The sequence below is a fragment of the Argopecten irradians genome, chromosome 4, assembly GCF_041381155.1.
Source record: "Argopecten irradians isolate NY chromosome 4, Ai_NY, whole genome shotgun sequence".
Classification (NCBI taxonomy): Eukaryota; Metazoa; Mollusca; class Bivalvia; order Pectinida; family Pectinidae; genus Argopecten; species Argopecten irradians.
Genome location: NC_091137.1, coordinates 45,075,158 through 45,088,376, shown reverse-complemented (window position 1 = coordinate 45,088,376; position 13,219 = coordinate 45,075,158). Strand labels below are relative to the sequence as shown.

At 33.2% G+C, this 13,219-nt stretch overlaps 1 protein-coding gene across 1 annotated transcript in view; it reads right to left on the bottom strand.

Annotated features, from left to right (window-relative positions):
* Window positions 1–646: 646 nt before the first annotated feature.
* Window positions 647–13,219, bottom strand: part of LOC138321817 (fibrillin-1-like) — a 58,161-nt gene continuing 45,588 nt past the window's right edge. The window contains exons 37-54 of the mRNA XM_069265797.1: window positions 12,988–13,217; window positions 12,325–12,432; window positions 11,712–11,882; window positions 11,154–11,327; window positions 10,543–10,726; window positions 9,838–10,055; window positions 9,017–9,191; window positions 8,442–8,561; window positions 7,709–7,831; window positions 7,358–7,453; window positions 7,066–7,127; window positions 6,184–6,298; window positions 5,384–5,500; window positions 4,226–4,348; window positions 3,736–3,900; window positions 2,625–2,846; window positions 1,838–2,031; window positions 647–820 (exon numbers count right to left, since the gene is read on the bottom strand). Of these exons, the coding sequence (XP_069121898.1) occupies window positions 767–820; window positions 1,838–2,031; window positions 2,625–2,846; window positions 3,736–3,900; window positions 4,226–4,348; window positions 5,384–5,500; window positions 6,184–6,298; window positions 7,066–7,127; window positions 7,358–7,453; window positions 7,709–7,831; window positions 8,442–8,561; window positions 9,017–9,191; window positions 9,838–10,055; window positions 10,543–10,726; window positions 11,154–11,327; window positions 11,712–11,882; window positions 12,325–12,432; window positions 12,988–13,217 (2,651 nt within the window). The 3' untranslated portion in view covers window positions 647–766. The remainder of the gene's footprint in view (window positions 821–1,837; window positions 2,032–2,624; window positions 2,847–3,735; window positions 3,901–4,225; window positions 4,349–5,383; window positions 5,501–6,183; window positions 6,299–7,065; window positions 7,128–7,357; window positions 7,454–7,708; window positions 7,832–8,441; window positions 8,562–9,016; window positions 9,192–9,837; window positions 10,056–10,542; window positions 10,727–11,153; window positions 11,328–11,711; window positions 11,883–12,324; window positions 12,433–12,987; window positions 13,218–13,219) is intronic.

Here is a 13,219-nt window from a genome sequence, read left to right as displayed (position 1 = left end):
TACATTGCATACATTTGGGGTCGTCTTTAAATGACCGTAATTGTTTATAAGACGTTCGTGCGAAGAAAGGCCAACCTTTGTCTTGTAGGCCCATGGTATGAAAAATATACGTCTGTCTAATATCTACTTGTAAACAATATTCAGAACACTTACTGAGGTCATTTTAACCGTCAAAGTTCAACATTATGGAGGTTTCGCCAAACTGGCCCGATTTAATTAGCAGTGTTGTCCACAGAACCACATGTATCTGCTTGGATCTAACATGCACTGTTTTTAGAAAGAACAAACTAAACCCAAAATTATGTAATCTTGTTAATACAAACTTAGTGAAGATCCCTAAGCTTTAATCTCAATTTTCATTTTCTACAAAGTACTTTGTTTTGTCGAATTTATAATTTTCTCTTTGATTGATTGGGTAGCTTTTGTTTTGATACCATTTACTAAGTAACTTGCTGTATTAAGTGTTTGACTATTGATACATTGAGTTACTTGATCAGTTTGTTATCACCGAAAAGCCTATTACTTATAAAACACAGAAAAAATTACAAAACAAAAATGAAATGCATGTATGTTCACGGAGAATGAACATCAGTGCGTAAATACGTAGAAACCATTATCTAAAACCAAATCATTACAAACACTAAGCTATGTTATTGTGAAATTCTTTAATCAAGAATATGTTTATATGAATGTCACGAACCGATGAACAAAAAAGAACAGAAAATCGAGATGTGACATATGAACAGAAACAACTACATTTGTAAAGTTATTCTTCTTCCAGGTTTAATCGATCACATTCGCATGATTCTGTGATCTCCTCCTGAAATGGAAAATGCAAATCAAAATTAAATTACAACCGACAGAAAATAAATTGTCGCTTAATATGTCAATATTTAAAAAAAAAATGAACTATTGTTTTAGGTACGTTTTGAATATTTCGATAGCGTTAAAATTCGTGAATTTCAATAAAAACGCGAATATAGCGAAAAATAAACTTTACGCGAAATTTATTCTTTTCCCAATATTAAAATCTGTTCTCAGATAGATTTTCTGTGGTAATATAAATGAAATCAGTGTTAATAATGCATCTGTAAAACGTTTTCGAAGTTATTTTTTGAATTTGTCTTCTATTGATGACAAAATTGAGCAAATTTTCTCATAGTTCCAGTTATTCCATATATAAAGAACTATACAATATTAAGGATATTATTTATTGTTTGCACAGTAATTTTAGAAACTAATATCCATGGTTATATTTTGCCATATATTAGTTCATATTACGTGGTATTATAATACAAAAATGATTTTCGATTAAACATGTTAAGTTATTAGAAATGTAACTAATGTGAATTTAAATTATCAAATGCAGAACATTAATTTTGTCTGTATCTACAGTCTTTATCTAGTACTATGTAATTAAGAAGTACAATTCAATTATGGTATCTATTTTATATTGAAGATGTATTTTAATTTATTCCAAATGATCCAATTCAAGGGACAAATCGTCTCCAAACGTATAATCTTTATAAGTTGACGTTTTTCAAAGATGCGTAGTTATTGAAACTTAATATAATAAAAAAAAATCTTAGAAATAAGGTATGAGGAAAAAACAATACTTCATTTAAGAATTCATGTCTCTATTTTGTTATAAATTTTATCAGATTATGAAATAGATTATATTTGCAAACTTCGTGTGTCCGCGTAGCAACTAGAATCTAGTTTACTGTGGTAATATATAGTCCATGGGTAAAATACAAGTGATAGTAACTCCTGGATTATTTCAAGATAATAATCGTCCGACACGGATATTGCACGAGAAAGGATATGATCCAATTACCGTTTGGGAAACTGGCGCATTCTCTCCGCAATCCAGCACGAATGCTTTCCTTACTGTGTTGCGCTTATTACAACAGAAGTTGGAGTTGCGTCCACAGCCACCGGAACATTTCCCCTTATTGATTCTAAGGTTAGTACACCCAGGACTCTTCAAAACCTTCATATCTGGCATCAGTGTGCAGTTCACAGGGAGGGCTGTAATACAGAAGTGTAAATATCTTACCCTAAAAAAGGACAATTATCAACTTCTTGATGGCTATTTCGTTGCATTAGTTTGCTTAACGGAAATCCATCCTGGGAATGGCAATATAAAGGACTTTTTTTCAATTGAGAGGCTAAGGCAAATAAAAAGAACATTTTCAGCGGATATGTGGATATCTGTTGCATTTGTTTTCGTAATAGAAATTCGGCTAAATTAATCGCATAGTGATTAGGGATTTCCAAGTTTTCAAGTTTTTCTGAAGTTACCAAATGCCATACAGCATAAACCATGATCGTTAACAGTTCATCGGATTTATGAATATTTTTCGCTTATTTTCCATTAAGGATGTGGAATTTGTAATGTTTTACTGCGCTATTATTGGAGAAAATAACTTAACAGCTCCTTTAAGATGTTCCGAATGACCAATGGTTAGAGTTATAGTGAAAAAAAATTAAAGTGTTCAACGTGTTTTGTTGAAAAAACAATATGGGATATCTTGATCATCGATTAGGCATGAATTCAAATTCAAGTTCTTTATTACTTTAAGCAATCAGGTTTATCAGCTATAAGTAATTCAAAAACTAACTGCCACATTTTCCTTGGTTGAGAATTTCGTATGGTTCTCCCGTTTCACAAGCCTCTAGTTGGGCCTCACACGGGTTCCGGAAATTATGATGGTGACCAGCAATCATAGCGCAGACTGGTTCGTCCCCGTGGTATGAACAGTCGGGACACTCACAGCTAGCTTCACCATAGGCATCAATGAGGCAGACTTCTGTGCTGTTACACGTATTATTGGAACAGGGGGCTGCAAATAAAACGCATCATTTAACAAAATGAAGACTCTGTCAGTTTTTTACAGTCGTCATTTTGAGCTAGTTGATATATATTCATATAATTCAATCTTGCTTGTAACATAAATTTTATAATTGTTTGAAAAATTGTTACCATAATAACGAATACTAGAAAATAATGTCACTAGTTATAACGTTATATTTGATACAAGGCAGTAACGATTACTCAAATAAATAGAAATCCTATATGCTATACAAATGTGGAATTTCACAGGATGAAATCGAAATATAAGGGAAATCTATTTCACATTCCAAATTTTAAGATATATTCGTTGTTACCATGTGATCATAGAGGATAATTCTTCCGTAGGAAATGGTTCTTTGTTTTTCATTTATAATTGTTTGTTTGTTTGTTTGTTTGATTTATTAACGTCCCATTAACAGCCATGGTCATGTAAGGACGGCCTCCCATGTATGCGGTGTGTTGCGTGTATGTTGTTTTCATTTATAAGCCTGAATTGAAGTTTGGTTTGGTTTTTTTCATTGATATTATTTTAATATGCACACCAGCGTGCGGAAAAAACCCAAAATGAATGTATAAGTGAGTCTTAAACATATATTTGACTCACTGTATCCCCTTAATGTCCGCATGAATTCAACTATTTAATGAAATATCTAGATATCGGCTGCCTTTAAACATTTTCTAACAAAATAGAATATGTGTTTGTAAAAATACAAAAAATTCTAGCTAATGTTGATAAAATAAACAACACTTGAAAGGAAATATACTGTTGCTTTTAACAACAGTGAAATATATTACAAACATATTGGAAAGTCACGCTCTATACAGTAAATAACACTTCATCAATAACCATATCATTGGTTTGGTGTTTTGATACGTACAATCTGTGCACGGGTCATTATAGCATTTGGCGACTACTTCCAATTCAAAGTTGAAGGTTTGGTAGAACTGCCCATTCACTCTTTCTCTCGATCGGGTTTTCTCTCCAACTCCACACGTTGTTGAGCATGGACTCCACTCACTCCACTCCGTAACCGGAATGAAAGCTGTGTTCATAAATCACGTATTTAAAACAGATACAGTTCGTAGAATCATAGATATACACCGCATAAATTATGACACTGCCAACTCGTAATTATAGGGCAAATATTGCGTGAATTCTTTAATGGAGCATTATTTTCGTAGTGCATCGATTTACTTCGATCCAGTGATCGCAGATCAAAGAGGTTTTCATGATGACAACGTTGCTAATAGGTTTTTTCCCGAATTTCAAGAAATTCCCAAATATGGCGAAAATAAACCCCATCGTGTACCGACTTAACTATATTACAGTTTATAAGTTAACAACATTTTAGCTTGTCAATAACTTACATCGTATCCCCTCGCATGGTCCAGTGTCAAAGCTTGGAATCGAATCTCCGTCGCCATTACACATTGACTCAATAAAAGCACACATGCTTGGATAGAGTCGTAAAGTGTCAGTACACACTGGGCCTGTTCGAATGTCAAAAAGCAAGGTAGGGAAATAATTCTCACACTTATAGTATATAACTGATTAGTCGCTAATGATACACATGATATCAAATATTTAAATTGACCATTTCAGGGGTTTTTGACTCTCGAAAAAAAATTACTAATATTTTTTTCCGGTATTTATTAGCAGTGGATTTAAAGATGATCCACCATCAGCAGAACAAAGACCGTAATTATTATTTTGGCAATAGTTGATGTTTAATGGTATAGATGTCTAATTAAGGCAAAATACATATAATTGATTTGTGCTGCTTTTGTTGTCTGCGCAATAAGAATCTTATTTGAAATAAGGCATACTGTCATGATTTTTTTTTCGGAATACAATTAATTATTTAAAATACTTCTATTTTGAAGTAAAATAAGAAGTTCAATGATGGTAACAGTCGTTTGGTCCTTATCAAATGATAAAATTACTATGTGTTGGCGATGCAGCACCTTTATGTTGTCTCGATAAGTTGTGTCACAGACATCATATGCATCATTCTAATTGAAACATAGTAGTTACCACTCATGTTCTGCATTTATGCTGGATTAACTGTGTCACAGAAATCACGTAACATAATCATAATTACAATAAGTGTCTACGTATGTACAAATGTAAATAATTTCTAATTTAAAATTTTGATATAACCCTAACCGCACACCATTTTGATATGCCTTTTTATAGATAAACTAAATAAGCCATCGGCGATTGCAACTAATTATAGCGACTGACCGAAGGGATCATTCAGACAATACGCATAGCTATTGTCTATGTGGTTTATCTGTATGTTCTATATGTGTTCATTGTTTATATTTTTGTGAACGTCCATGGCCGTCTTTAATATGTAATCTTATTTGTTCATTTTGGATCTTGACAAAGGGGCAGATCGCCTCGAAAATTCAACAATATTTTGTCCACACTGTTAGAATAACTTCTTTGCCCTACAGAAATTGTATGCGATATACACATATATGATTTCAAGTCAGAAATGTTACATTATGGACAACACTTACGCTCTGTATTTTCTGGAATACTTGTGTCACAGGATTCGCATACACATACAGGCTTCTGAGTGTCAGGGTCGATTTCACAGCTTTGTCTTGGTGGACATTCCGTGGTATTACAAGCATCTGGAGGGGAACAAGTATGTGTTTCCTCATTAAAAAAGAACGTGTGATATTGATACTATATTTCAAAATGAAAATACGAGAATACCTTAGAATTCCTTGTGTCATATCAGTAAAGTAGAAAATAATGGTTCCAATTTATATCTTATACCGCGCACCAAAATGTTCGCGATTTGATCTTAAAACGAGAAAACCATATGTTAGAGGGTTTTTTTTTCTTCTTTTTTTTGTTTTTTTGCGATATGGTTTAAGTGTAGATATCATTCAACCATTTCTCAATATTTCGCAGATCAAATTTTCGCGATCATTGCAATGTGCTGCGAAATCGCGAAAATATCATCCCCGCGAAAATAACCGGCTATACGGTATCAAAAATCAAAATGAAAAATAGAAATGACGTCACCCAAACGACAATGAGAACGAGGCAGCACGTAACCAGACAGGTAAGGACAGGACGGTCATATATTACACTATATACTTCCCCTCCCAAATCAATGTTATGACAGGGACATACTTAATCTATAATACTGATATCAATGTCATTTGTTTCATAACGTCTTCCTCTTTTTTCAATATAGACGATTATTTTTAGAATAGATTGCATTGTTCGTTACTTGACTATAACAAAGAAAATAAATATAGTTTTTCAAAAATATTAAAATTTTGTTTCAGTAAATGTAAATTACCTTTACAATGTCCGTTATAATCGACTTGTAGTTCGTGCCATTTCAGGTCATTTTCGCACCTACTTATTATTAGAGCTTTCGCAGAAGGATAGGTAGTGCCATCTGTTCCACATACCTGTAAGTTGGAAAATATGACATTGTACATATCATTTTGATAATGTCATTTTGATAATGTGATATTACACGCAAGTTTTATCAGACAATAATACACATGATAGTTTAATAATGAAATATTACATTAAGGTTGATAAGTTATCACACCTGTGAGTTTAACCTTACAATATCACACCTGGAAGTTTGACCATACGATATCAAACCTGTAAGTTTGACGATACGATATCACACTTGTAAGTTTATACCATACGATAGCACACCTGGAAGTTTGACGATACGATATCACACCTGTAAGTTTGACGATACGATATCACACCTGTAAGTTTGACCATACGATATCACACCTGTAAGTTTATACCATACGATATCACACCTGTAAGTTTGACCATACGATATCACACCTGTAAGTTTATACCATACGATATCACACCTGTAAGTTTGACCATACGATATCACACCTGTAAGTTGATACCATACGATATCACACCTGTAAGTTTGACCATACGATATCACACCTGTAAGTTTGACGATACGATATCATACCTATAAGATTCACGATATGTTATTAAATCGTAATCGTAAATTAATTGTAATTTAACACCACCTCGTACATTTGTTTCCTTATTTAAGTGGAGTCTGAAACAAAAAGTTACTCAAAACGTTATACATAATTATGTAAGAAAGGTTGTCCGGGTAGATTGAATCACGTGACTGATTTGAATCATGTGACTGATTTGAATCACGTGACTGATTTATACTTGTACTTACCGGACCTTCCTCCTTACAACGTGATCCAGTGCAGTAGCAGCATTTCTCTCCCGGTGAATTATCTACAATATTACAAAAAGAGTGAATGAACTTTCAAGAGTCAAAGAGCAAATAAACTTTTTTTTTTTAATTTTCTATTAGATTTATTCCTCACTGGATCTTTTTTTAACTATGATTATAAAAAATACTTTTTATTAATACACAATCGAATTTGTATTCATCTCTGAAAAAAACAACAAGACATCATGTAATAATTTTAGTAAATAAGATTTGACTATGTTGTTTGACTAACCGCTGCATGGTTTGCACACGTGACCACCGATGGTGTTGTAACATTTCGTGCCATCTGGACAATTATGGAGTTTATCATCGAGACATTCATTTACATCTAAAACATAAACAAAAACACGTCAATTAAAAAATATATAATTATTTATTTAATTGCTGTTGATAACTTTATGTTTGTTACTGGTTTTCTCTGATCACTTTACGATATAACTAGAATACGTTCAAAATAATTACAGAGAAGGGAGGTAGGGAATGAAGGAAGAACTCTATTCATCAAATAATGTGCACAAGAATTTTGCATTACAGGTTGTAAATTCAATTTATTTGTTTAAGTGTACTTAAAAAGTTAACATACCGTCACACCTGTCACCGTTTTTCTTGTAACCTGAGCGGCATGAACAGGTGTAGGATCCCGGGGTGTTTTTACATTCAGCATGTTTAGTACAGTTGTGTGTTCTTGTCTTACACTCGTCAATATCTATACAGATAAAACCGACATTATAGCAATATTGAAAACCTGTCTTAGAGAACTCTATAGAGACTACCCTCTAAGAAAACCCGCTTTTCCGGAATCCTAAACGACCAGCTTCAACCACTATGTCTCTGGCTCTTGATGATAAACCGAAACGTCGTATTTGGGAGTTTTGATGTTTTTGAATTACAATAAGAGAAATTAATAATGTATATGAATTCTCTTAGATAGGAATATGAAAATATTATTGCAATATTGCAGCACAAGGAATCAATTTGCTAAGTCAATATATCTGAACTACGACTGAGAAGATACCTTGTTCAGTAGATACACAACTTTGACATATGGTTCTTGGTGGGTTAAATTATTTGTTCAGAATGTACAGTGAATACCTTGATATTAGATAAATTATCTTATACATTTTGTAAATATTATGAACTTGATGAATTAGAGATTGTACTGTTTAAAAACAATTTTCAATTAAATGTGTATACATATTTTGTTTTTCAAATTAAAAACACATGCTAAAACTGTTATAAGTTGAAAATTTTTGTCAAGAAACCTACAATACATAGTGAATGAAAAATGACACAATAGATCCATATATATTTTGTACCTTCACATTCTCGGCAATCTCCTTGGTAACCCATCTTACACTGACATACGTATGTATCTCCAACCATTTTACATTCGGCGTCTGGGAATTCTTTACATGGCTCTGAACCACAAGGATCAACTGTATGGTGAAGAAAGACACGGAATACAAATACCAGTCTAGGTTGTCTTTCGTTTGATAAAAAGCAAGAATCAAATATTGAATATATGGTGGATAAGTTAAAGTCACTTCGATCAATTATCATAAAGGACACTTTTTAATATAGTCTCAACTAGATTTGACAAAATTCATTTGTAAAAAGTATTCTGCGTAAAGCTGTTTTTATGTTATTAAAACTATTATTGTTGTGCGAAAAATGTTTGCTGCAAAGCATATTATTTTGGTTGCGATGTAATGTTAATTTACGAGATATTCTCTATTTGTACATTAAAGACTGAGTTATCTGCCCTTGAGGCTAGGTATTTATTGTGACGTCATATTTTTGCGAGCATAACGTCAAAGTTGTAGGGGAAAATTACGCGAATTTTAACCGCACATGACATTCAGTATTTATAAGCATTAAAACTGTTACTTACATATGCAAACATCGTCGATCATGATGTACCCTGGATTGCAATGGCATCCATAAATACCGTTCTGTAGTTTACATTCTGATAATTCGTGACATTTTATTTTTTCCGTGGTAAAGTCGTGGTCATCCTGGCATGTCCACCTCTCTTTACAGTCTTCAGTTATCATTTGTTCTCCGACCTTAAAATGTAGAATACAATTAAAGTTCACAGTATAGCCGGCTATCTACGTGAGTCAATATCTTCGCGGTTTTAAACAACAAGAAAATTACATTTTAAATGAATTTAATGAAATGAGTAAATATTACTCAATTATTTTTTCAATATTTCACGGATCAAGTTATATAATTTTATTATTTGCTATAGTTACGTTTATAATGTTTGAAATCAAAACCGATGTCCTTCTATATCACTCTATGATATCAATAATGTGTTTACTATGAATTTAATCATTTGGTCATTAGGAACTCAATCTTTCTCACTTCATTTCTTAAAAATTCACATTTCAGTTAACCAAATCCTTCTTTGAAAATTTCATCAGAAGACCATGACGTCAGATTTCGAGAAAAATTATAAAGAATATGATAACAAATATCTTTACAAACGTAATATTCTTTGAGAATAAAAAAGCAATATTTTTAATTATTCTATCTACATTACATTTCTAAGTAACGATAAGAATATGTAGATACAATGCTTTTTTCCATAATTTTTTTTACTGTAATCAGAACTATATCCCATATATATCTGTACATCTGATGTTTTTGTATTAGACCAGTTACGTTTCATTCTGATTGGCTGCGAAAGGTAGATTTTTCTCCGCTTACCTGATAGTAACGTCCTTTATACATACATCCACAGTCCTCTTTCAGAACACATTCCGTCGCGGACGTATCCATGACGTAACCGTCCTCACAGAAACAGCCTTCACGGCATGTATCGTTAATTATCGGTAGAGGAGTAATACTTTCTACGTCATAACAAGTCCCCTCTTCTTGTGGGTATCCGCAATACAAATACTGCATATTTGCACCACATGTTACATCTAAAAAAAAATACGATTTTTGTTTAGATCTTTAATGCTCCAATTTATTCATTTTTTCATGTAGCGCTTCAAATATTATTTACAAGTTCTTGTATTTGGTCTTAATTTGCATCTTAACTTATACGTTGGCATCAAGCTTAACTGGAACACACATTTGATTATGCATTTGTTTTAAGTGCAAAGAATGGTGCATGTTGTTTAAAGAAAAGAACAACAAGAAGAAAATATTTGTTATATATCAGACTCATAAATAGAAAGAGGTATTCAAAGGAGTTCTTAAATCTTTGATTTCAATAAGTTATATATTTATATTTTTTACCAGAAAGCATTTCTATGAAATAATGTATTATAGAGGATTTGCAAAGATTCGCTATACCATATTCAGAACCACAGGTTTTATCACAGAAGAGAAATTTGCGTTACTTCAGCTATAACACACAATCTAAAACAATATAAATTTATATGCGCCCTTATGTCCCGTACTTACCACAGAAATCGATAGATCGCCAATCAGTGACAACAGCTTTATAATTATCTGAACATTCTTTCACCATATTGCTAGCATGGGTGCAGACGATTGCATCGAAATCTTCTTTCACAAGACACAGATCATTAACACAGGCAACGATAAAACCGTCAACGGTAGCCGAAGGCATTGCACGGAAACATTCCTGTGAAACATTGTTTGAAAGGTAAACAACACGAACTTATAATTATTGTAATTATAACGATAATAATTATTAATTTATTGTATTAGCCCTGGACTATCTCAGAGCAAAAACTGATACAGTAGAAGACACAATTTGTAATTTGTTTTTGATGTACATCAAAGGAATTATATAAAACGGTGGACTGTGGGTGACTGTGTGGGCGTCGCGGCTCTGTAATCTCTGAAGGCCTGTGATTTGTCAGGGTTTTCCTCTCCTGAACTGCCTTCAGCTTTACTATTAGATAGATCCAGGATTGGATATAACGACAGTAATAGTATCAAACCCCTGGAATATCGAGGGTAACGTCTATCATCTTAGATCAGCTGCTAAACAACTCATATCGCGAGAATGACCATTACATGTTATGGATATCAGCAAACTAAATTACCTCGAATTGTGTGTTGAGGAAGAGCTTGTTACAGTATTCTAAAGCTTCCTTCTTCTCCATTTCTGTACATGCTGTGGGCGGCTCGGGTGCATTGCAGTCGGCCTCACAATGAGGATTCTTTTCTTTGTACTCGGATACAACGAACGAGTTACCAAATATGTTAGGGTTGTTCGTCTGAAAAGAAGTGTGAATATTTTGTTGCATAGCGAAAGGTTCCAATACATGCTTAATTTCCTGTTTCAAATTATTTGATTTATTCAATAATTTATTTTGTTTTGAAATATATAGTCTTCACTACGACTGAAAATCATAACTTAATTACGTGACTTGTTTCTGCAAATAAGACATTCGGTCTACATTTTCACATCTATTTAAAGTTTGTAGAGAAGACCAAAAGACTTGATACTTAAAATAGTTATCTATTTCTGCAAAACCTTGCATACCTTTCCTTAAAATTATTTCGGCATAATTTATATGTAACCATATTTGAAAATAGACAAACAACAGCTTTACGACGAATTATATCATAAGGAGCCTGATTCATTTGATTTTACTAACATATTCTCCGGCTGTAGGGCAGTAATCTCCAATTTTCCAATCGTCTTCCGGTTGCAAGTTGTAGTTTCCACAGAGACCACACGTGCTGCCGAAGTAACTATCCGGAAGCATGACCTCTACCGCATGGTCCCCATCCCAGTTCACACGGACACCAAGGCTCGTGTACACTTGCTACATAATTATGATAAAGAGATTTGAACGATTCATATAGTACATATACGTTAGAACAATCAGCCATATTAAATCGTATTTATCGTACAATGCTAACTTCCAAATTCCATTAAACGTTTTTGGTATCGTATAACTAGTTACTTTCGTGAGGAAGATTTCGCGGGACATTGCTATGTTCGTAAAAATTTGACAAACGAAATATTAAGAAATTAATGAAATATATTACTTTTATATCCAAATTTAGAAATTTTAATAAAGTTGAAATTAAATTTCGCGAAGTGTTATATAGTTACATATTTCAATGAACAAGTTCCATACACTAAGAAGTTTATGATTTTTAACTATTTGTAACATACACTTATAGATAACAAAATGAAATCAAAGGACTCCTTTTACATTAGCGTTTATTTAGTTGTTTATTTAGACGTTTGTTGACACTTACAATCCAGTTTCCAAACCGACGGATATCAACATGGTCGTCTGGTCTGCTGGGCACGGGTAACCATTGTTTGTTGTACCAGACCTTATTGCCCTGTTTCAAGGTCACGGTCTAAAATACAAGGTCATGGAATGAGTAATACGATATATAAAAATGAAACCCTGTAACATTACAAAACAAATCATGACACCTTGTATGTTCACTTCACATAATGGCTGTTACGACATACTTAAAGATTTTATAAGAGCTAGTTTGTCTACGAATCATTTTTACATAATTACCTATCAATATATATCATTTCCTCGCCATCAGTTGTAACTCAGCAGCGAATATCTTTGTTTTTATTTGTTTTTATATTAAGTGTTCAGGGTTTCTCACTTTAGGTGTATTTCTCCAATTCTAATGCATTGAAGTGTATTAGGCTATAATGGTATGTTTCGTCAATGTAATTTCATTATGACTATCTTATAATTGTATATCACATAGCTATGTCCTAACATGTTGGTACATTGACCGGTACGTTATGTATTATGAGCATAGTGTCAGAAATTTTCACTCAAAAATAATGACATTCGCGAGGAAAGATAACTCTAATATGCAAAGACCGAATATATACCAAACATGATATACCATATCATTGCATTATTGGTAAGATGTATGATATACCGTGTTTGACCCTCCAAGATGGAGGACCAGTTCGATCTCCTCCACCCATGTAGCCCCTGTCAGTCCAGGAATATTCTGATTCCAGTGTTTCGATCTCACTTCAAACGTTGGCGGTTTGCCCTCACATCCGTCCGTTGCCATGGTATATTTGCAATCTCCTTGGAAATGGAGCCATCTACCATCAAACGATTGGCAATGAGGATCTCCGAAACAGGCACAGATTCCAACAGCT